General features: G+C 36.2%; 1 protein-coding gene across 3 annotated transcripts in view; it reads left to right on the forward strand.

Moving 5' to 3' along the window:
* The window catches only part of LOC727092 (protein nubbin), a 110674-nt gene extending 98703 nt beyond the window's left edge, over positions 1 to 11971 (forward strand). For 2 of the 3 annotated variants that reach the window (XM_016911871.2, XM_006558673.3), the window contains 6 exons: positions 4329 to 4465; positions 5142 to 5501; positions 9026 to 9088; positions 9220 to 9539; positions 9646 to 9942; positions 10074 to 11971. In XM_016911871.2, the coding sequence (XP_016767360.1) occupies positions 4329 to 4465; positions 5142 to 5501; positions 9026 to 9088; positions 9220 to 9539; positions 9646 to 9942; positions 10074 to 10326 (1430 nt within the window). In that variant the 3' untranslated portion in view covers positions 10327 to 11971. The remainder of the gene's footprint in view (positions 1 to 4328; positions 4466 to 5141; positions 5502 to 9025; positions 9089 to 9219; positions 9540 to 9645; positions 9943 to 10073) is intronic. The other variant, XM_006558674.3, reaches the window with a different exon arrangement.
* Positions 11972 to 24075: the final 12104 nt, after the last annotated feature.

Raw genomic sequence — 24075 nt, forward strand, 5'->3', positions numbered from 1 at the left:
ACACGGACGGTGGGAAAGAGCGTGGAAAAGAAAGAAGCGTCGAGAAAACAATGCAGAAGGATAGGGTAGAAAGCCGAGTTTGAGGTAAATTGAGCAAAAGGACGGGCGCGATTGAGAGAGGGCCGATTCGAAGGCGGGACAGGGGCGGCTGGGGAGCGGAGGGTGCGAGGGATGCAAGCGCGAAATCGGGTAGAGCCGTGAAAATAACGATTTCTCTCCTTTGTGGTGCCGTTCGTTAAATCGAGAGGAGCCGGTTTCTCCACCGGGAGAAAGATAGTCGCAAGACGAAGATTCATTCAAGGGGAGGAGGAAGGAGAAGAGGAAGGAGGAAGGAGGAAGGAGGAGATTCGTGCATGGGTGTTCGTGACTCGTCGATATTTTTCCCGAACGTCGAAAAGAATCGATATTTTATGTAGATCGCGAGAAAAGGGCAACGTGCCCTTCGTCGTTGGCTGGCTATTCTCGCCTGGACGAACAAAAACATCGGTTGATCCCACGCGATCGAGGATCGAGAGAGGAAGAGAGAGAGAAGGAGAGGAAGAGAAAAAGAGAGAGAGAGAATGGCGAAGCTTTGTTACGCGGCAGAATTCATCTGAAGAAAATGGAAGTTCGTGGCGATTGTTGCGTCGCGAAGAAGCCGTTATTCATCCGATGCATTCCGTTGAATTAGATAGAAATATTCAACGTGTCGCTTGAATGGGCTTGCATGCTTTGCACGAATGAACTTTCGTGTACCTGTGGAATTGTGGATTTCCTTCGATTTTTGGACGAAGATGTATTAAATATATCTTAAAGAAATCAGTTAACAAAGACACGCGAAAACATTAAACGATGTGCAAAATATTTCACATCTTCCAATGACGAGAACTGTTCATATGAGAATCTACATCATGAAAATTAAGAACATTCTCTTCTCTTTTATATTTAATATTCCACACAACAATAACAATTTACGAATAATTCAATCTATCTAATTCTAATATCTAAAAATGATTATTCAATTAGAAGAAACACATTCCAAAAAAAAAAAATCTTCCTTCAGAAATTCCTCCAGTTCAGGTGTCTTATTGTGCCAATTATTATCACCTGACGTGCATGATGCGATTCTTCCCCGAAATCTGAAATCTAACTTTACAAGACGAAGGTCAGGTCGGTGGCTGATTTTCCCTCCACTCGTGGAAAAAGGGAATAGAAAGGGAAAAAATGGACGATGCGTCGAAGGTCGCAGGACGTTTCCAATCCAGCTGCACAGCCGGCAGAATGGATTCTGTTGCGTGTGCGTGCAGGATAGGATCCGCGTGGAGACGTGGGTGGGTGATGGATAGACGGTCACCGTGTCACTCGTGCGAACGTTAAACGGGCCTCAATAGTTGGAAATTGCATGGGCACCAGCATTGTCAACGACCCCATTTCGGAAACGGCACCTAGAACTGGCCTCTCTGGTGTATGCAGATGCGGGACAAAGAAGATTCCAGATAGGACCTCGATCGATACAATACGAATTTTTCGTGTGAATGCAGCTGGAAAGTCGTTAATTTATTATCGAGCAGGGGTAGGTGGAAAGTATGAGCTTCTTAAAAATTGCTCCTTCCCTTTCTTTGATTTCGAGATGATTTCTCGTGAAGCTTTTTAATTTGTGAAGTTTGAATTTTCGAATCTTTTCCAGGATCTTCGTTAAAAAAAAATACGTTGCATCCAACGTTTCCTTCCTCCAGGATCCATCCTCTCTCCTCGTCTCCTCCCGATCCCATCGATCTGTTCTATCTAGAAGCTTCGTTGAAATGTTCGATGCGCTTTTTTTTTCAAACCTGCTTGTTCGAGAGAGCACCAATCGCGTTGCAGTTTGCGACGATACCAAAGTAGAAGAAGAGAGAGAAAGAGAGAGAGAGAGAGAGGAAAATATGAAACGGTTGCCTTATCTAGGTTGGTCCGTTGGTGGATAAGTTCACACCTGGTGCCTCGTAGGTAGACTTTCCTCGATAAACGTTATTTCCTATTTCTTTTTTTTTTTTTCTCTCAAAGTCGAAGAGACGTTCCAAAAGGGTAAAGAAAAATAGGAACCGATGGAATTCACCCCAAAAAATCCTTTCTCCCCTCTTTCTCCTTCTTTTTCTTTTTTGGCGGGAGCTTCTCACGGGCGGGAGAGGAAAAAAAAAGCGTAATTTCCGATGAAAAGAGGGGAATCGACGATGCAAATTCAGGGATGAAAAGGGAAACCAATGCGTTCGCGCGCATGTGTGTGTGCGTGTATCTGCTTTTTGCGTTTTATAAGCGTTACTCGAGGGTAGGAAAGATGGAAGGTAGGGTGTAATCAGCCGTTCAACGAAAACGAGGACGAGTAACTGAAATTTTATAGGGAATCCACCAATACGGGGGCCTCTCTCGGTGTGTCTAAGGCCTGTTCTACCTGACCTGTCGTCGTCTTTTTTCTCTCCGTTTTTTTTTCTTCTTCTTCTTCCTTTTTTTTTCCACCGTTTCAGGGGAATCCACGTCAGGTATGAAGGGGAGGCACACAGATGCGGAGGAGCGAAAATCGGGGCGAGCCACGAGAAACTTTTGCGTCGAATTCACGGGATTCACAGGATTTTGAAATTTTTTTTTCTTCTTCTTCTTCTTCCTTTCTCCTCTCTCTCTCTCTCTCTGCTTCTCTCCCTACTCGTTTCGTCCCACAGTAGCGCAGCATCCCCACCTGCGACCTCGGGCTTTTTTTACGAGCGTTTCGCGACCGTTTATCTCCTCTTCTCGATCCTTGTCCCGCCATCGATGGGAAAGTTCGACGATCGAAATGGCTAAGCGACTTCCTTTCTTTCCACGCGCTTGGTTCACTGACCTCTCTTGTTCTTCTCGCGCCTTTTTCTTGCTTCACCCTTGTGAAACATCTAATTTAGGACAAATTTGAGGAATCGAAATTTCTTAATCTTTGTTATCGTCTCTTCGCCAATCAGGAAACGAGATGAAATATTCTAAATTCAGAATCCTACATTCAGTCATACACCCTTTTAAAAACGAAAGAAATTTTTGAAGAATTTTGACGATATCATTTTCTTCATCTTTTTCTTTCCTCTTTTGAACAAGCTGTTAACGTTAAATCAAATTTAAATCCGATCCGTGAAACCTTTCGCCTCCCTCCCCTCCCCCCTTTTTCTCAAGAATCAAGCCCGTCCGTGTCGAAATAATTATTATTAAAAACCGTTATGCTCGCGCGCGGAACCAATGACGGCGCGTAAACCCGTTTTCTCGAACCGAACGGATCGGTTCCGTGCCATTATCCGACACGTACCCCTTTTTTTCCCTCCCCCCGAACGGGGCGCGTACGGCTCGAAAGACGTAAGGAAAGGGTGGCGAGGGAGGTCAGTCATAAGATACGATGATGGATGCGCGAAGGGTTGTATCGAAGAGTGAGAGAGGAGGGGAGGGGGAGGAAGGGCCAAAGGGTTTTTTTTCCGGGGTGGCCAATCGTACGCGAACTTAGAATGCGTGCGACCAATCATCGACGCCCTTGGCGCCTTCCTGGTGATGGTGGGGAGGGGTTCGTGCGTCCTTAGGGGCACGATTTCGTTGCGTCATTCTGACATTCGTTCTGTATCGGTCCTTCGACGAGGATTCCTTGCCTCTGCTGCCCTTGGAAGCCGGATTGTGAATATTTCCAGTCTGGATTGGTACCGACAGTGAAGGGTGTTTTAATTATTTTTCACTCATTATAATTAATTAATTTCGTTTTATCAAAAGATTTGTAATCGGTTTATTATAAAAGAATAATCTCGATCTCTCTGTCGTACGTAAAAAAGTTTTTATTTTTTTTTTTTTTACGTAGATTTTTTTTTTATTTCTTATTTATATCAGTCCTCAGTTTAAATAAAATTCGATTCTCACGATTATCGATTTTTCTCGATACTTCCCGAGAAGTGCGGTGATCTTCCGTCGCGATGCGGAAGCAGCAGAGACTTGGGGGAAAGGGAAGAAGATAGTTAATCGGCGAAGGAGGATCACGATATCACGCGTTGTGCTGGATCTTGGAAACAAACCCGATGTGACCTCGAGGATATTCGAGGCTAAGATGGTCTTCCTTGAAGACCCGAGGATGATCTTTGCGGATATGCGACTCCATGCGACCAGCACGCCGACCTCCACCCCCACTCGTTACCACCACCGGAAGTATAGGCCGCAGAACAACAACGATTGTACGATTCGAATCGCATTGAATCCGATCGAAATTTAAAAATTCGACCGAGGCAATTCCCCGAAATTCTTCCTCTCGTCGAATTTTTCTCGTCGAAACTAATTAACGCTCTATTGGACACTAATAATCTTTTATCTTCTTCTTTCAGATGCAGATCTTCATGGCGAGGTGGATGGACCAGAGCTCAGTGGCGACGACAGGAGTATCACGAGTGATATCCAAGATGCCACTGAGGCGAACCTCGACCATGATTCCATGGACTCGGATAGGGAAGCTCTTAATCTGGTTGGTGTATTTTTTATTAATTTGAAGAAAAAAATTTGTAACACCGAGATATTATTAGAATTTTTCCCGGCTTCCGCTCTATGAAAAACTTCCCTTTGTTTCAAAGTGACGACAAGAGGAAGGGGATGGGGGGTAGGAAGAGGAGGGGGGTTGAGACTTATTTTATAGTCATTCGTGAAGAGCGGAAAAAGTGCTCCCGTTCAATATTTGGCAAATAAATAAAGGAAGCCACTAGCTAGATGGAAGGGCGAATGGGAGGGATGTAGGTTTTATAAAACACAAAAGCGCAGGATGGACCGTAGTGACCAATATCCTGGCCTGGTCGAGTGTAAACACGGCTTTGTTCGATGTCGTTTACTCTGTAACATTAGGGAGGGTGAATCTTCCGCGACTTCTGCTCTCACAAAATTCCGTGGATATATCTATCCTCCTCTTTTCCTTTCTTTAATATCATCAATCAATTTTTCCTAAAAGGAATAATTTAATATTTCGAGCTAATTTCTATTTTGAAAATCAACTTAAAACTTATCAACTTATCAACTTATAATATTATTCTAATCTAAATCAACTTATAATATTATTCTTGTATTACGATTTGCAATATGATATTGCATGATATTTTAATAATTAATTGTTACTTTCATTAAATATGCATAAATGATTAAATATGGTTCAGGTCACAGACGTGTCGCATCGTAACAGCAGCAGTGGTACCAGCGGTAGCGCCTCTTCGCCTAGTTCCGGGGTGAGCAGTCAGATAACCGGAAGTCATCAGCAGCAACAACACACGGCAGGCCAGCAGAACAGCAGCAACTCCCAAGCTGCACTGGCTGCTCAACTAGTCAGCCAACAATTGCTGATGCACGGATCCCTGGGCGCCCTTGGACCTCAGGAGATCCAGGCGTTGGCCTCCACGTTTCAGCAGCAACAGCAGTCTCTGCAGCAACAGTTGCAGCAGTTGGCCATGTTTCAGCAAGCCAATTCGGCTGCTGCGGGTCAACTTCCGGCTCAGGCGCAATTCTTCTTGCAGAATCAGGTTTGTGAAAACTTTTACCTTTACTTTGAGAGAGAATAAAACATCAATTTCATTGAATCAATATTAAACCTGATTTTGTATAAAATTAAATATTAATCATAGAAGAATACGAGAGATTCTTTTTATTTCTTTGATTCAGAATTAAGAATAGTATAAAAATAAATAATGAAAAGTAGAAAATCGAACGAATATACAAAATTTCGAATATTAAAATTAGATTATACGATGAGACACGATTGTTGTGCTAAATTGTCATTAAAAATTTCACTATTATACCATTATATTATTATACCACTATTATACTATTATACTATTTAAATCTCACCATTCTCCTTCTACTAAAATTTATAAAATTCAATTACTAAATAAAATCCTTAATCGCTTTCCTTCTTCAAAGGAAAGCACAAGAATAACATCTCGCATCAAAGATGGTTCCTCTCCACCAATTCTCCTTTCCCGCGTTCACACAAAAAGATTGCAAGATCCAAAGAGTCGCGATCCTTCTATCTTCTGGCAAAGGAATCGCTCCGGGAGCGCGAACAAATGCATCCTCGCGCACTCGAATTCCGGCGCCATTGTTCTCCCTTGATACTCGACCGAATTACCCACTCGACGCGAATTCGATTCGAATCGGCATGGCGGGGATGGCCAGAGGTGGATGAGCCAGAGACGACGTTCCATTCGGCGCGGTATCTGATCGACCGGCCGAGAAGAAGTAGACGTCTTATTCTTCGGGGACGGTCCGCTCGATTTGACGAGGAGATAGCCGGCTGGAGATGTCACAAAGGACAGGGACAGAGACTTGTACCCGTTTGGCCTCGCCTTTCCTCCCCGCGACGCGCCCCTCCTCTGAAAAGCTCCTCCCTCCTCCGTGGAAAAACGTGGTCGTCGAATAATTAGAATCGAAAGAGTTGGAGAGAAGATATATTTAACGGGTGATAGATAGATTTTTCTATAGGGGTGAACGAGGGATGGTATTATTTATTCATTTATCGAGTGATCGTGCACGCGTTTCTTCTGTTCATTTCTAATTCCTCCTTGTGTTTGAGAAATTTTAAGATTTTCGTTCAATTCCTCTGTACAGAAATTAAATGGAAAAGATTATAATACAAAAATCATAAATTTGATCTTAAACACAGATCATCTTTCTCTACGTTTTTTTTAAAAGACACTCTTTATCCATTTTTACATTCGTTCAAAGGAAACTTTGACCGTTTCATCTTGCCATTCGATCAAAAAAAGGGAAAAAAAAGAAAAGAAAAAGAAATGAAAAGCAAATGCATTCATCACCTGCATCCTCGCAAAGAGGAACGTTTTTCCCCGAATATATCGTTCGTTTTGTCCCGCGAAGATCCACCGAATCGAAGTAAGAAAAATCGATATATCCGGGGAATACACGATGAAAAACGATCCTCCTTCCCGGATCCTCGGCCCCTCGATCCTCGCCTCCCCCTCCCCTCCCTCACCTCCCCATCCCAGCCCCCGATACGTTGAATGGGGCCTTCGGCCTCTTCGTGTTTACGAAAAAGTTTCTATAGATCCCATCACCATGAAGCGCGTGCACGCTTCCTACGTAACCTCGTGGAAAAACTAACAAAACGACTTCGAACGAACTTGAGCAGATTTAATGGCCGTGGTATACGTAGCTGCGAGGATTAAGGCCGGGTCTTCCGTGTCTCCTTTGAAAGGTGCAACAAGGAGATCCATCGGCCCCTTCGGCACCTTGCCACGGGGTGCCTTTTGTTACCTCACACGTGGCCAGCCTGTTTCTTCTCTCCTTCTTCCCCCATCCTACCCCTTCGCCTCTCGTCTCTCCTTCATCCTCTTCATTCTCTCTCCGTTTATTCCGTCGAATCGAGGGATCACCCTTGTTTCTTTTCCCTTTCATTCGAGAACAGAAGCGGCGGTATCAGAAATGCGGACACACGACGTCCTCGATCGTGCAACCCCTTCCTCCTCGAGTGGGTTGCTGCAACCTGCACCCTTTTCCTCCTAAGGATTAACAATGGGACAGGTAGATAGATAGGCTCGATTCCTTTCTCGGTTCTTGTCTTAACGACGTAACATCTCATAATTTCGAAACAATTCTCCGAACATTATATCGAAAAGATCGAAAGGAGAACTTCCCGAATCGTTTTCGTTCGCTTTCCCGAAAGATCTTATCATCGCCGTCGTCCATAATCATTATTTCGAATTATTTATGCACCGCAATTATTATTGTGCATCGCTTTCACCAGATTCGTTTCAACGATACGATCGAGGGAAACAATATTTTCTAGAGATGCAGGAAATAATACGAATCAGTCATGCTTTCTAATTTTTATATTCCGAGAGATGTAAATTAAAAAAAAAAAAAAAGAAAAGAAAAGAGAAGAAGAAGAATATAATTCGTTGGAATGAATTTCATTGTGTGAATACAGGTGAATCTTGTTCCTAAACCTGTGCGACGACACGTGGCTGACTGATTTCCAAGCACCCTTCGCAGGGTGTCTTCGCGGGGTCTTCGACAATAAGCATAAACAGGCTCGACACGCGACCAAGTCCCCTCCTCTCCTCCCCAACCCTTTTTCTCCTCGGGCGACTCGTTTCGCACGAGCCCCTTATTCTCGTAATCGAGCATCTGGTTAAGAAAAGGGTGAAGATAATCGATCGGTCCGGCCGCCCCTTCGGCGACTCCTCTCGTACCTGTCCATGGGCGCAACACGTGTCGCCTTTCTAATAGAAACCGCTTGATCCACCACTATGCGTGCAACAGCTTAACCATTTATCCGGAGGTTTATAGATGCTCCACGATAGAATATTTTTTTTTTTAAAAAAACTCACAATGGTATCGAATGAATTGTCGTCGAAATCTTTGATGAATCTTTGAATTTTAATGAACAACAATGGAAAGATCTTTTGGTTGTTTCGGTGAATATAGATATTTAAGTGAAAAAAATAAATAAATAAATAAGTGGTAGGTTAAAAAATAATGACTCGTTAACTTTCTGATGGAAATCTGTGATATCCAAATTGTAAAGTTAACATCAAACTTTTTAAATTCGTTAACATCTTTCTGTAATCTTTTTTTCGGAATTTAAAATTGTACTTTTAATTAAGATCATCTGATTTCCGGGTGTAAATCACGGTTTGTTCAGGAAATGAAGAAATTGTTGAAGGATTTTTTTTTTTTTATATAATTAAAACAGAATAGGACAATAATTGTTATAATTGATGTATAATACAATCGAACTTCTATAACTCGAAAACCTCTATGAATCATGATATAAATTTAATTTTTTAACTCACCATTCACGTCTCTGCAATTCGAAATAATTACATCATCGAAAAACATCGATTTTTATCTCCTTTTCTTTAACAATTTCTGAAAATCGAATCTACGCATCGAATTTTTTTCTTCTTCTTAAATTTTTTCCTTTTAAAACATCCACAACTTTTAATTCTTCGCTCCAAAGTTCAAGTTATCGAAGTTCGATTGTAATAATGTGCTATATGTTCGATCAATGGTCGTCAACGTCTTGCAGGGGCTGTTGCAGAGCGGTGGCTACTCCTCAAGATCCAGTCATCCGCGCTCACAGTCCGTGCAGGTACGACAGACCATTAAAAAAGAAAAAAAATCAAATGAACGAAGCAAAATCCTTGAATGTATAATTTGTCCTAACACATCGTGCATCTATATAGGAAAAAAAAGAAGAAAAATTTAATCGTGTGTCGTCAGGTGCAGCAGGCAGTGGTGCAGGCAGCGCAACAACTGCAAGCTCTTCAGAAGCAGCAGGCCGTACAAGGAAGCGGAGGCCTAGTCGGTCGTAGTTTAACGCAACAGAGATCGCCGCCGCCTCCTGGCACACCTCCAGCTGTGAAACAACCACCTCCAAGGCTGGAACCGTCGCCGGAAGAGACGACGGACCTCGAGGAGTTAGAACAGTTCGCCAAGACCTTCAAACAGAGGCGGATCAAGCTTGGTTTCACTCAAGGCGACGTTGGTCTCGCCATGGGAAAACTTTACGGAAACGATTTTTCCCAGACAACGATCTCGAGGTGTGTATCTTTTATAATTCTGGACAATTAAAAAGGATAAATGGTTTTATCATCACAATTTTATAACCGTTAACGGATCAATGGATTTTTGTCGTATATTCATCAGGTTCGAAGCGTTAAATCTTTCCTTCAAAAATATGTGCAAGTTGAAACCCCTTCTACAAAAATGGCTGGAGGATGCGGACAATTCATTGAACAATCCCGGTTCGCTTTCGAACCCGCTCACAACCCCGGAAGCCATCGGCAGGCGGCGGAAAAAAAGGACGTCGATAGAGACGAGCGTGAGGGTGGCACTGGAGAAAGCTTTCGTGCAAAATCCAAAGCCCACCTCGGAAGAAATTACCGTATTAGCAGACAGTTTGGCCATGGAAAAGGAAGTCGTTCGAGTGTGGTTTTGCAATAGGTAAAGATTATCTATAAACTACTTAATTTATTGCATTAATTTTCCTCGAAAATCTTGAAATAAAGCAATTCCTCCTCCTCTTCTTCTTAATTAACTTATTAATCCATGCACATACTTTTATCCCATTGCAGACGACAGAAAGAGAAGAGGATCAATCCACCAACAGCGGCGATGGGCAGCCCAACGATGGCGTCCCCGGCACCATCCGTTTTCGCGTCGCTTGCGAGTTCCATGTCAGGCAGCCCTCTCGCGCTCACGACGCATTCCTCGGGCATGGGCCACTCTCACCCCCACCCCACGCCCCTCGGCTCACCTTTACCTCTTGCCCTGGTCGCCTCGGCAGGTGGAAATTATCATCCACTTAGCGGCAAGTCTCACGAGTGACACCAACAGCCCGCCCATCCAGGGGATACGCATTTTCATCAACAGCATCAACAACAATCGCAACAGCAACAGCAGCAACGACGTTTGTGCAATCTACCCGAGTTCTATCACTAATCCGTTGGTCGGGTGGCCAATCGCTGGCTATGGTTCAGCGACGATTTGGCCGAAAAAAAACCCGCCGCCCACCGATTTCGTTGCCAAAGGGAATTTGGCGCGATGGAACGGACGGGTTCGGAGCAATACAGGGCCCATGCGAGTGGAGTGGATGAAGACGGCATGATACGATTCGAAGAAAAACATATCCTGATGTCAAGAAGTCTTTGGAAGAGGTTCATTTGGGAGGAGAGACGGGGAGAGAAGAGGAACATTTGCCGGAGAAGAAAATATCATTGGTTTCCTCGAATATCGTTCAACGTATCTCGTGAAGAGTGTATACGAATCGTGAAGAGAATCGTTGAGGGGGGAAAGAATGAAACGACTTTTAGATAGTTATTTAAAAATACGTAGAAGGTAGAACGCATTCGATAATTTCAATTTTCGTTAAATACTTTTCGTATTATTCTCACAGTATTATCTTCGAAATTTTTATTGAAATTACGTGGAACGTAGACTTCGAAGCTTGTCACGATTAATGTGATTATTGTTAAAAAAATAAAATAATGCGGCTCAACTTTTGACTCGGACATTAAAATACAACGAAACGGCTTTGAAGTCCTCGTTTTTTGCATAGTAAATGGTGCAGGATCGATTGCCGCCGTTTATTTATTAATTAACGAACAACAATTAAAATTTTAATTAATTTCTGCGACTTGTTTGAATTATCATGAAATATTCATCAAGGGGAAACTATTCGACGATACGATATTATTATCGATTGGTTTTCCTTTTCGAGTTTTCTTTTATCTATCGAGTGATCCAACCAGTCGCTTCGACTGCATTACATTGCATTACATTGTTTCACAATTTCAAAGAATTCTATCAACTTTTCGAGATTGTGAAATAAAGGAAGGCAAGATACTTCTCGAATTCCTTCTCGAGTAAAAATCACGGCGGAGCACACGATTGAAATAACAACGAATAACGAATAAAGTACACGTTGGAGGAACGATAAACCTTCCGTTTATGCCATTTCAAATGAATTGATCGAGGCGGTTCTTTCGAGGATGGCGAACGCTCTTCAAAGTTTTCACTTCTTTCGTGGTAAGCAGGGTTTACATGCCACTTGCAAGGGAATCTTCAGGATCGAAAGGTGTGTTGCTTGCACTGAAACAGGATCATTACATCACAAAAATTTTTGAATATTCACTGCCATCGAAGAAAACTGGACTTAAACATCGAACAATCGATAGATTTATGATTTCTTCTTTCTGAAAATTAATTACGGTTCAATATTACATTGATTAGATTTTTATGGACACTGTAGCGTTTATTTTTCGATAAACGAAATCGTAATTATCGTAATTAAGATCAGGACGAACTTTCGATCTTCGAGTTTTAACCAGCCTTGCATTTGGCAAACAATGCGGCGAGGTCCGACAATACGTTTGTATATAATTACGCACACGTTTGCGTGTCTGTCGTCATACATATCCGTGTCCTGAGTTTGTACATATAGGAAGAAATGTGCACGAGGCATAATAATAGATTTAAAAAAAAAAAAAAAAAAAAAAAAAGGGAGAATCGAAGGGAATACGAGGAACGGGCTCGTTCATCTTCAATCGTCGAGATCGAAGATCTTTTTTAGACGATCGATTTTACTCGACGAATCGTAATTACTCAAGCCAAAGTATCGTCATGCCTAATCGTCGTGTGACGTTTAATTAAAATAGAAGAAGAAGTGAACGAAAGATAGATTCCTAAGGGGATGAACAAGAGCAAGCTCGTATTCTTTGCTTTTTGGACAGACACGAAGATTAGCAATTGTAGATACGTTCTGTACGTGTACATACGGTATATAGAGACAGTTTTATCAACGAATTATTCCACGTATATGTTTGTACGAATCGATCTCGATGGATTCCCGAGAGTTTCCCGCCATTCTTGCGTTTGAAAAACGCCCACACGTGACTCATGGCGCGTGAACTTTCATCTTGGAAGCCTGGAAATCGATTCTTCGATGAATGAATTCTCCCTCTTCTAATTAATTAAAGATTATTAATCTAAAGGAAAAAAAATGGTGATTACATAGGTAAATAATAATTTGAAGGAATTTACATACGTAGAAATTTGTAATTGTAATCGCCGTAATGCTAAGAGAATCATCGATATACGTATATATATATATATATATATATTATATATTATGTTATTTGTGTATACGTGGGTGTCTAAGCACACACACACTTGACAAGAAAGATATAGGACACAGTCGCGCATGAGAACACACATAATATGTATAAATATATACATACTATACATATATATATATATATACATATGTATATACATATACATATAGATATAAATGTATAAAGTGTAACGTGTTGTAAATAATAGAGAGAATCGGCAAAGAACGGTGATTTAGTGAATCTGCGGCGGATTTATATTCATTGTGACGATCGTTTCTTATTATTGCGACGCTTATCGTTAAGTTAATCCTTAATCATAGAGTATCGTTGGGTAACGTTGGTTGTTGAAACAATTGTAAGTTCGAGAGAAAATATCAAATATGTGTCTCTTCATCACATGATAAAATAAATATAATACAATTAAATATCTTTTTTTCTCTCTTTTTTTTTTTTATATATGTATATAATATTCAATTTTTAATCTGAAATCGATCGATTAGTTAAACAGGATGATTTGATTTCCACGATGTATATCATGTAGATAAGGAAATGAAAAACTTATCGTTGTTCTTATGTGGCGATAAGTAGCGATAACTATGATACATTACATTTAATTATTAAATTACGTTATTCTTGACATTGAGATTTATTTCTGGTTAACACGATTTCTCAATAATCTCTCGTACTTACGATCGAGCAACGTCAACGAGTTAAAACACTTGTTGCAAGAGTTTCTTTTTCTCCAGTTTTATACATACAATATGGCGTCGAGCGCGCGTATATTTATATTATGTTATGTTATATATAATTTTCTATGAATGATACATCAATTACACGATACGTCAAAATATATTTTACATATTTTGATGTATCGTGGACACGTGATACATTATATATAATGTAATATAGCATTTGTATGTACGTATGTATGTATTTAAACGAGACGTAGATCTCATATCGATCACGCGTACGACATTTCGTTCTCAAATCACACATTTTCTCCATCTGCATACAGATACACAATCATTTCCCATCACGATCATTTTCTTTCACCGATCCATAATTCTACAACTCTCAGTTTGCATCCCTTCGATCGATCCTTTAAATTTCGTTTCATTTCGAATCATTAACTCCCAGAGTCGTGGACCAAGCTATAGCGAAACAGAAGTGTGAATGAGAGAAAAATAAAGAATGAGAGAGAATTTCGCGAAGAAAGAAAAAAGAGTTCCTAGAGCACCGGTTGCGAGTGCGTTATGTAGACGTTTTATTAAATTAAACGCGGTCAACGGGTGTGTAAAACCGATAGAAAGAAACGGGAGAAAGAAATCGTTAGATAGCGAAGAGAACGTGATTTCAAATGTTAAAACGGGATAATTGAAAATTAACGAGTGTGAATGACAGAGAGTGTGAGTGTGAGGGACACTATTGCGTTTTTCTTATCTTCTTTCTTTTATCTATTATTCTATTATCTCTCCTCTTCCTTGTCCGTCGAAGGTGTACAGTGTTTTTTGTAGATAAGAAGAGAGATTAGAAAAACCGAACCCCACGATTCCCGCACCCTCTGATCAACGTGTCATTGGTTAATTATTTTTTCGTGGGCTTCGATAAGCCGGCGCATTCCATGAATGAGTAAGGATAGAAGCATTATTACAATGGTTATAATAATTATTAATTATTATTATTATTATTATTATTATTATTATTATTATTAATTATTATTATTTCATTATATTTTAACTTTTATTATTTGAAAATAAAAGTGCTAGATAGACTTTAGTTATTTTTTGTTTCTCCGTTTTCTTTTTGTCTATCCTTTGTTTCCTATTTTCGTTTTTTTATATGGAATATTAAAATAATCCTAAAGTTTTTTCCTTTGTATTTCATCGATAGAACAAGAACGATATAAATTGCACGAGTTTTATCGTGAGTTTTATTTCTTTTTTAAATAAATTTTATTCTTTTTTTAGTGATATTACGCAGGGTTATGTTATTTGGCTTAAAAAGATCAAATATCGATTACAATACCGCGTAAATTATTGATATCTGATAATATTTTACGAATTATTATAAATATTAATTTTTAACCTTTGATTAGAAAATTATTTTCTTCCTATTGGGTTGATTTTGGATTTTTAAAATATTTTGTTAAATATTTGAAGAGTTAAAATTAATGTAAAAACGCGTACGATTTTGCTCCTACCGTCCCATCGCGTTCTTTCTAAATACCTATGTGAAATAACATTAAAAATCACGAGAAAAATATGGCGTACAATACAAAAGGGGCGCACTTTTTTCCAAGATGACACTGATATATCGAGAATTAATCGATTAATCTCAATCAGTAGCGGTGTATAATTGTCTTCTGAGAGAAATCTAGCGTTATATAGAAGCCTATTATTAAATAATTCGATGTGTTATTCATAAATATTGGGACACGCGTGACATCGTTCGATTCGATGCCTAGAAATAACGTTAAATAATAAGAGAAAAGTACCATTAAAAGGTAACCATAAGAGACTAAATGAAGTTTAGAAAAATTAAAAAAAAAAAAAAAAAAGAGCACGGTATGATAGTTCTTAAAAAAAAAGATTAAAATCATAAGAATGGAGAATAGTCCATATTTCGATGACAAAGTCGTCTAAACTATTTTGTACCAAGACTTAGAAGCGTGTTCGTGAGATTCGCAACCTTTTTAAGACGTTCACGCGTATCTATGGTTATGAGAATTCATGCCATGGGATGCAGTAGCAATTAATTATCCGTGAAGCGTGTTTCTGATGTCCGCCCTAAATATTCCGTGTTGATCTTGACAGGATTCACCGGAAGTTTGAGCGAAAGGGTTGAGAGAAAGAGAAAGGCATGTATGAATGTGCGTTAATGAAGCTGTATAAATAAAATCATATCAATCTGGAATATTTCATGTTATCTAGAATATACTATTACTACGATCATTATCACAATATGATTAGTAAGAGTATTGTAATTGTATAATAAACTGCGTCATAGATACCTTATGCATTGGTTATATCATTAAACATAATCCTTTTTCAGAAACAATATAAAGTATTGATGATATGGATAATGATTTATACATATTTATATAAATAATTGAAATTATTGATAGCTGAAATTTTTATTAATTATATTATTATATTATAATTCCAATTTCAATTAAATTTTGTTAAAGAAAGTATAACAATAATAAAAAATAACCACAAATACCACCATAAATAAAATTGCATATAATTCCGTATTATACCACATGATGACAGCACTAGTCGAGTGTAAGAATGCAGTATCCTTTCTAAACTTTAAATTTGGTTAAATTTTCTGAAATTTTTATTAAAATCTTTCGAATTATTATACAAGTATATAAATATATTATATAAGTTTATTGTTCTTCAAATATTTTCTATGTTATGATTCAATTATTATTAGAGATAATATACTCACTTTTAATGTGTTCAGTGCAAAAAATGTAACTTGTAAAAGAAAATATGCAAAAAATAAGTATCCTATGTAAATGTTAAAATTTTAACAAAAATTTATATATCTAATAACATAAATAAATTTTTTTCACTTTTTTCACTTCTTTCACTTCTTTCAAGTTATATTTTCACACTTTTTTACACTTTTTTTCACACTTGATAGTACTTTGAATTTTTTAACGATTCTTGATTGGTTTTGCCATCTTTTGGGAAAACATGGAAACTTTCATATTATCGATAGCTATGTATAAAAAGTTTCAACGTCATGAGAAGTGAAAATAAACTAGATATAAGAAAAAGAAAAATTAAATAAATAAATTAATGCATATATAAATTAATAAAGTAAAGAATTTTTATAAAAAAATCTATAAATAAATTATTAAATAGATAAATAAATTATTAAGTAATCGATAAATCGATAATCGATAAATAAATTAATAAATGAATAGTAGAAAAATATAAATATAGAAATAAAACAAATAATTAATAATTTTAAAATAAATATAAATAAATATAAATAAATTAATAATTTATTTTTAATATATTATTAATTATTAATAATTAAAATATTATATAATGCTTTAATTTTCCGCGCGATTTCGATTATCGAATTAGCTTTACGACGCCAGCCAATCAGAAAGCGAGTAGGCAAATCATGGCGTCAGTCTCCTGTGAAAAGTCATAGAGTGAGGATGTGTGTCGTTTGTTACCGGCTTCAGTGATTCGACTACGCAGTAAGTAATTTTATTCATATTCTATTATCAAATTTATAAATTAATATTAGTTTCGTTTATTTAATAATCCATTTATTATTGTAATAATGAAATTAATTAGTATTTTGAGTTTTTTTGTACTTTTTTCGTTAATCGTTAACGTCGAAGTTGCTTGCCGGTAGTTTATACTTCATTGAATCGAGAGTTGAATTCACTTGTTGCTTCATTTTAATAAAATTATGATTTTTTTGTTCATTTGCTTTACGATTTTAATTTTTATTCGGCGAAATTATCATTCTATTTCCGAAATAGCTGAAAGAAAAATGATTTATAGCATGCATATACCATCACGATTCATAGCTTTTTGATATTTTAAAGATAGATTTATTTAGAATAGATTCCTATATTTTTTATCCATATTGAAACGAATGTAAAAAATCAATTTTATCGAATTATCGAATTATCGAATTATCGAACTCGAATTATATTATATTAGTAATATATATTGCGATTCTAAATGCGTCATTCGTTCGTATGTTTTTCTTTCTTTTACCTTCAATGTTATGCTCGAGGTCGGTAACATAACATTTTCCATAACATTGTCTTTCCAAGAAATCAGGCGTTCGTGTTTTTGTTACGCTCGACATGTTTTCGACACGTTTCGACATGTTCGACTTTCCGAACGACGCGCACCTTCCCCTTCCCTTTCTCTAATTCGATTCGATAATCGAAATTGTAACATGACGCGTCATTGTACTATCGATATTGGTGGTGATCAGAAGTTTCGTGACGTGATTCTTTTTAAAGTGATTCTTTTTGAGGTGATTCTTCTTAAAGTGATTTATTTGCTACGTAATATGTATATATTACATATTTCCTAGCAAAACTATATATAGTTTATTGTTTATACATTATTATTCAATCTTTCAAGGATTAATTTATTCGCTTTCCTTTGTTCGTTTTTTTTGACGGTTACAATTGCAATTACTTTATATTATAACTTTTTAAATAGAATTTGTACTCGATTATTTTTTTTATTTTATTATTACTTTAATCTGATCGATTAGTTTTATAGATTTTTATGTGTTTATTCGAAAATTTTTATATTCTTTTTCACAGAATATTACCTGATTATTGGCCAACCATAAAGGCGGGAAAAATTCCAATATGGACGCCATCGTACTTTTTCAAAGAGAATCTTCTGTACTGTATGTATTTATTCTATTTTTATTTCATGGTATTTATGATATATTTTATTATTTTAAAATATATTTATATCTTTATAATGAACATTCACTACAAATATTAATATTTTTGTTTAAAAGATAAATTTTCTATAAAAATATATATTCTCATATATGATTTATTTTCTTACATATTTTTTTATTCATGAGAAATTAATAATAATAAATTCATAATTTCAAATAATGATAATATTTTCTGAAACAAATATTTGATAGAAAAAAGAACAAAATATAGAAAGCTTATTTTGCTTCTTTTTCTATAGATTTCCATTGTTAATATAATTTTATTTTCAGAAAATTTTTGTGACCGCGCGCAATGCGGTTGGTAGATTCAGTGTTTGATTCGTTACAGTTTTTTTTAAATATTTTTAGAAAATAAAATTTTGTTTTCTTAGTTTTAATTAAATTTATATATGAAGCCGTGAAATTAGAGTCAGTGTTTGTTTGCCAATTATAAATATAATTAATAGTTTTTTATTTTTATTTTTTTTTTTTGTTTTGAATATTTCTTTTCGAGATAGAGTCAGTGTTTCTCAAGAGAATAAGGCAATCATCCATCACGCGAAGAGGTAATTATATATTTTCTACTTTGTTTCAATTTTTTCAAATAGAATTATGTTTTAATTATAATGTTTCATATGTTACAGTTTCCATTTCCTGATTATTCCTGGTGGCAATGATATCCTGAGTCTTCGCATCATTGGTGAGTCGCATGCATTTATGTTCCTCTGATTACTCAATCATGTCGTAGGATGAAAGATCCGAATCGACACGAGTAATTGGTTGTATACGTAGATTTTTTTCATGAGCACAATGACCACGGGTATTTATATATACCCGTGAATAGTAACATTTCTTCTTCTTGTGTTTTATTTATTAGCTCAGGATAGGTCTTCTTGTATATTGTGTTTTTAAATATTAATAATTTTTAATAATATTAATTCATTATCTAAAAATAAATTATTGTAATGTATTAAAGTATATTTACAAACATCAAATATTTAAATATATATATGCATAAATTAAATAAATAGTAAAGATAATAGTTTTATTTCTCTTGTTTAAAAATATATTAAATATTGTATGCAAGAAGACACTTCGCGACAGGCAGATTTTGAAATCAAAGCTACAAGTTTTGAATATTTCTTTCATATATTTTTGAAAATGTACTTTGATAAAGAAATCGCCTGAGGTTATTTTTACAAATGAATATATTATAAAAATAATGATATAAATAAATTTCAATGTAGAGTCAATTATTTATTATTAATTCTCAATGTAAATTTCTTATTTTGTTCTCTTTTTATTGTTTCTGCATTTTTGCTTTCTAAAATTAATAAGAATTCGTTAAATTTGTAAAGTAAATTTATTAAAGCTTGAAATAAAGTAAATAGATTTTGAATTGAAGAATATTAGTTCGTTAGATATGCTAATATCTTTTTTTAGCTCAGGATTTTCAGATTTAACCCTTTCCATGTTCATTGCCAGGATCTCATTCACGTGCCCCGGTGCTACTTGGGTGAGAGAAAGGCAATGGGCATGATGAATCTAGTTCATAAGTTAATAATTTTTGAGCGACTGACGATGTGTTAGTGAATCGTGCACGACGTATTTTCCACATTTTGTGTGTGTGGTTAGGCTGTGGAATTGCGTCGTTTATCATTCTATGTATAATATATTTGATATATCATATAGCTTGATATATTTATGAGTAATCTCATTATAATTTCCAATAACTTACATGCAATATTATAAATTTTCTTTCAAATTATGACAATGATATTAAATATTACTATTTTAGTAGTTTATTTAATTTAATTCTTTCAAAAAAAAATATATTTTTATTGATAAATATTCATTTAATTATATATATAAAATGTATATGTTTTCTTATCGCAATGGTTGCTAGCCATCGTCAGTCGATTTCAGGAAAATGGTACGTACACTTAGAGTGTGAGAGTAGTGTGCCAAGCTCGGGTGTCGGAGGTGTCCCGGGACATTTTCCCTAGTGTAGGCTTTTGCGCCCGAGTATTATGCGTGAGAATCGTGGAATGAATGTGTTGGTATGCCCGTTTTGCCATTTTTTAAATATAGGGCTAGGTAGGATAGGTAGTATACTTCTGGTATGCCTGTTAAGTATAAGTAGGTAGGGCCGGGCAGATTGTCACAGTCTCTGGTTGGGTAGGCACGTTTTCGCGTGACAATCTGTTTCAGGAAATAAAATTTGATAAATCGATGGTGAAGCTGAGACGAATGCCATTTGTCTCTGGTTTTGCTCATCGATTTCTCGAATTCCGCGGTCGCGGTCGTGATTTTGTTTCGAAACGAACGTTGCGCTCGAGATTCTGCACATGTATGAACAATGATCATTACGATCATTAGTCGTCCATGTGCTAGTTTCCGCGACTTAGTCCCTTTTTTTTTCCTTTTTTTCTTTGATTTGCGATTAGTGAATCTCGAGCCTAGATTTAAGTTTCAGCGGGCATTGCGCCCGAAGGAGGAAGACCGAAGAGGCCTCGACAAACTGTCGCGAAGAGGGGCTGCAACGAATGATTTCTCATTTTTTGGATTTTTTCTGGATCCAAAGAATGGGAAGTCATTGTTATTATTTTGTCATTGTGCTCGTTTTAGTAATACGTAGTATATGTTGTTGTTTTGTCTGGCCGATTGCATGCCGGCCCACCGAATCCAGTCATCATGGGCATCGCGATTTTTTATTAGTGTTGCGATTAATTAATAACGGGTTGAATTAGTGTTGCGATAAAATGATGATCGCGTTTCTTGTAGTGTTGCGTTGTAAAAAATATCGCGATTGCTTTAATTATTTTAATTATGAATTAGTCTATTATTTTATTTTTTTTTTTTTTTAATTTAAACTTGCATTTATTCTATAGTGATTTATATTGTCAAAATATTTGAAGTAGTTTTTCATTTATAGAAAATGAGAATAGTAAATTTGAAAAAGTAGTGTTGCGTTAACAAATGATCGCGTTGTTTAAAGTAATGTTCCGTTTCCGAATTGCCCATATTTCTTCCACTTGAATGGTGGAAATGTGCTACTCCTGAATCACCTATTGCAGTTAAAAAACTGCACAAGGGTGGTTACAATGGCAGTCTTTGGATATGACTGCAATCTTCCGCTATTAGTGTTGCGTATAATAAAACACGAGTGCATAAATTAGTTTAATAGAGTTTCGTAAATTAAAACACTTTACTGATGATAAATTCGCGAATTTTTTATTTTTTTATTTTTATTTTTTTTTATTAAGAATTGTATTGCAAATACAATAAAGCACTCTTCGCGTTTTTTGGAAATTTTAGTATATTAGTGTTGCGAGAAATAAAAAATGTTCCACTCACGGTTTGTTCGGATTTATATTGAGTGGATATCTATTTTGGTAACCCTTCTGGCTACCTTTTCGTCATTTCTTCTTTTCAGCACCCTTTTATCAAGAGTATTTTTTTATCCCATTCCCATTTAATACAATTTTTCTTTCAGAAATTTGTGACCGCGTGCAATGCGGTCAATAGAGTCAGTGTTTGTTTCGTAATAATATTTTAAGTATTTTTTTTAGAACATAGCTGTTCTAATTCAATTTAATTATAATAATCAGTCGCGAAATTAGAGTCAGTGTTTGTTTGCCAATTATAAATGTAATTAATAGTTTTTTATTTTTATTTTTTTTTTTTGAATATTCGTTTTCGAGATAGAGTCAGTGTTTCTCAAGAGAATAAGGCGATCATCCATCACGCGAAGAGGTAATTATTTTTATATATTTTCTACTTCAATTTTTTCAATAGAATTGTGTTTTAATTATTATGTTCCATGTGTTACAGTTTCCATTTCCTGATTATTCGGCAATGATATCCCGAGAGCAGATTCTTCGCATCATTGGTGAGTCGCATGCATTTATGTTCCTCTGATTACTCAATCATGTCGTAGGATGAAAGATCCGAATCGACACGAGTAATTGGTTGTATACGTAGATTTTTGCACGAACACAGTGACCACGGGTATTTATAATATAACCGTGAATAGTAACATTTCTTTTTCTTGTGTTTTATTTATTAGCTCAGGATAGGTCTTCTTGTATATTGTGCTTTTAAATATTAATAATTTTTAATAATCTTATTAGTTCATTATCTAAAAATAAATTATTGTAATGTATTAAGGTATATTTACAAATGTCAAATATTTAAATATATATATACATAAATTAAATAAATAGTAAAGATAATAGTTTTATTTCTTTATTGTTTAAAAAGATATCAAATATTATATGCAAGAAGACACTTCGCGACAGGCAGATTTTGAAATCAAAGCTACAAGTTTTGAATATTTCTTTCATACATTTTTGAAAACGTACTTTGATAAAGAAATCGCCTGAGGTTATTTTTACAAATGAATATATTATAAAAATAATGATATAAATAAATTTCAACCTAGAGTCAATTATTTATTATTAATTCTTAAAATAAATTTCTTATTTATTGTTTCTACATTTTTGTTCTAAAATTAATAAGAATTCATTAAATTCATAAATTAAATTTATTAAAACTTGAAATAAAATAAATAGATTTTGAATTGAAGAATATTAGTTCGTTAGATATACTAATATCTTTTTTAGCTCAGGATTTTCAGATTTAACCCTTTCCATGTTTATTGCCAGGATCTCATTCACGTGCCCCGGTGCTACTTGAGTGAGAGAAAGGCAATGGGCATGATGAATCTAGTTTATAAGTTTATAATAATTTTTCAGCGATTGACGATGCGTTAGTGAATCGTGCACGACGTATTTTCCACATTGTGTGTGTGTGGTTAGGCTGTGGAATTGCGTCGTTTATCATTCCATGCAATATAACTTGATATATTTACAACAGTAAAGTAGTAATCTCATATAGAGTAATCTCATTATAATTTCCAATAATTCATATGCAATATTATATAAGTTTTACTTCCAAATTACGACAATGATATTAAATATTACTATTTTAGTAATTTAATTCTTTTAAAAAACATATTTTTGTTGAAAAATATTCAATTAATTAATATATACGTGTTCTTATCGCAATGGTTGCTAGCCATCGTCAGTCGATTTCAGGAAAATGGTACGTACACTTAGAGTGTGAGAGTAGTGTGCCAAGCTCGGGTGTCGGAGGTGTCCCGGGACACTTTCCCTAGTGTAGGCTTTTGCGCCCGAGTATTATGCGTGAGAATCGTGGAATGAATGTGTTGGTATGCCTGTTTTGCCATTTTTTAAATATAGGGCTAGGTAGGATAGGTAGTATACTTCTGGTATGCCTGTTAAATATAAGTAGGTAGGGCCGGGCAGGTTGTCACAGTCTCTGGTCGGGTAGGCGCGTTTTCGCGTGACAATCTGTTTCAGGAAATAAAATTTGATAAATCGATGGTAAAGCTGAGACGAATGGAAAAATGCCATTTGTCTCTGGCTTTGCTCATCCATTTTTCGAATTCCGCGGTCGCGGTCGTGATTTGCTTTCGAAACGAACGTTGCGCTCGAGATTCTGCACATGTATGAACAATGATCATTACGATCATTAGTCGTCCATGTGCTAGTTTCCGCGACTTAGTCCCTTTTTTTTTCCTTTTTTTCTTTGATTTGCGATTAGTGAATCTCGAGCCTAGATTTAAGTTTCAGCGGGCATTGCGCCCGAAGGAGGAAGACCGAAGAGGCCTCGACAAACTGTCGCGAAGAGGGGCTGCAACGAATGGTTTCTCATTTTTTGGATTTTTTCTGGGTCCAAAGAATGGGAAGTCATTGTTACTATTTTGTCACTGTGCTCGTTTTAGTAATACGTAGTATATGTTGTTGTTTTGTCTGGCCGATTGCATGCCGGCCCACCGGATCCAGTCATCATGGGCATCGCGATTTTTCATTAGTGTTGCGATTAATTAATAACGGGTTGAATTAGAGTTGCGTTGTAATTGTCGCGTTTCCTTATTAGTGTTGCGTTAAAATGAAAATCGCGTTTGTATTAGTGTTGCGTTGAAGTA

Source organism: Apis mellifera, linkage group LG4, assembly GCF_003254395.2.
Source record: "Apis mellifera strain DH4 linkage group LG4, Amel_HAv3.1, whole genome shotgun sequence".
In the NCBI taxonomy this organism is placed as follows: domain Eukaryota; kingdom Metazoa; phylum Arthropoda; class Insecta; order Hymenoptera; family Apidae; genus Apis; species Apis mellifera.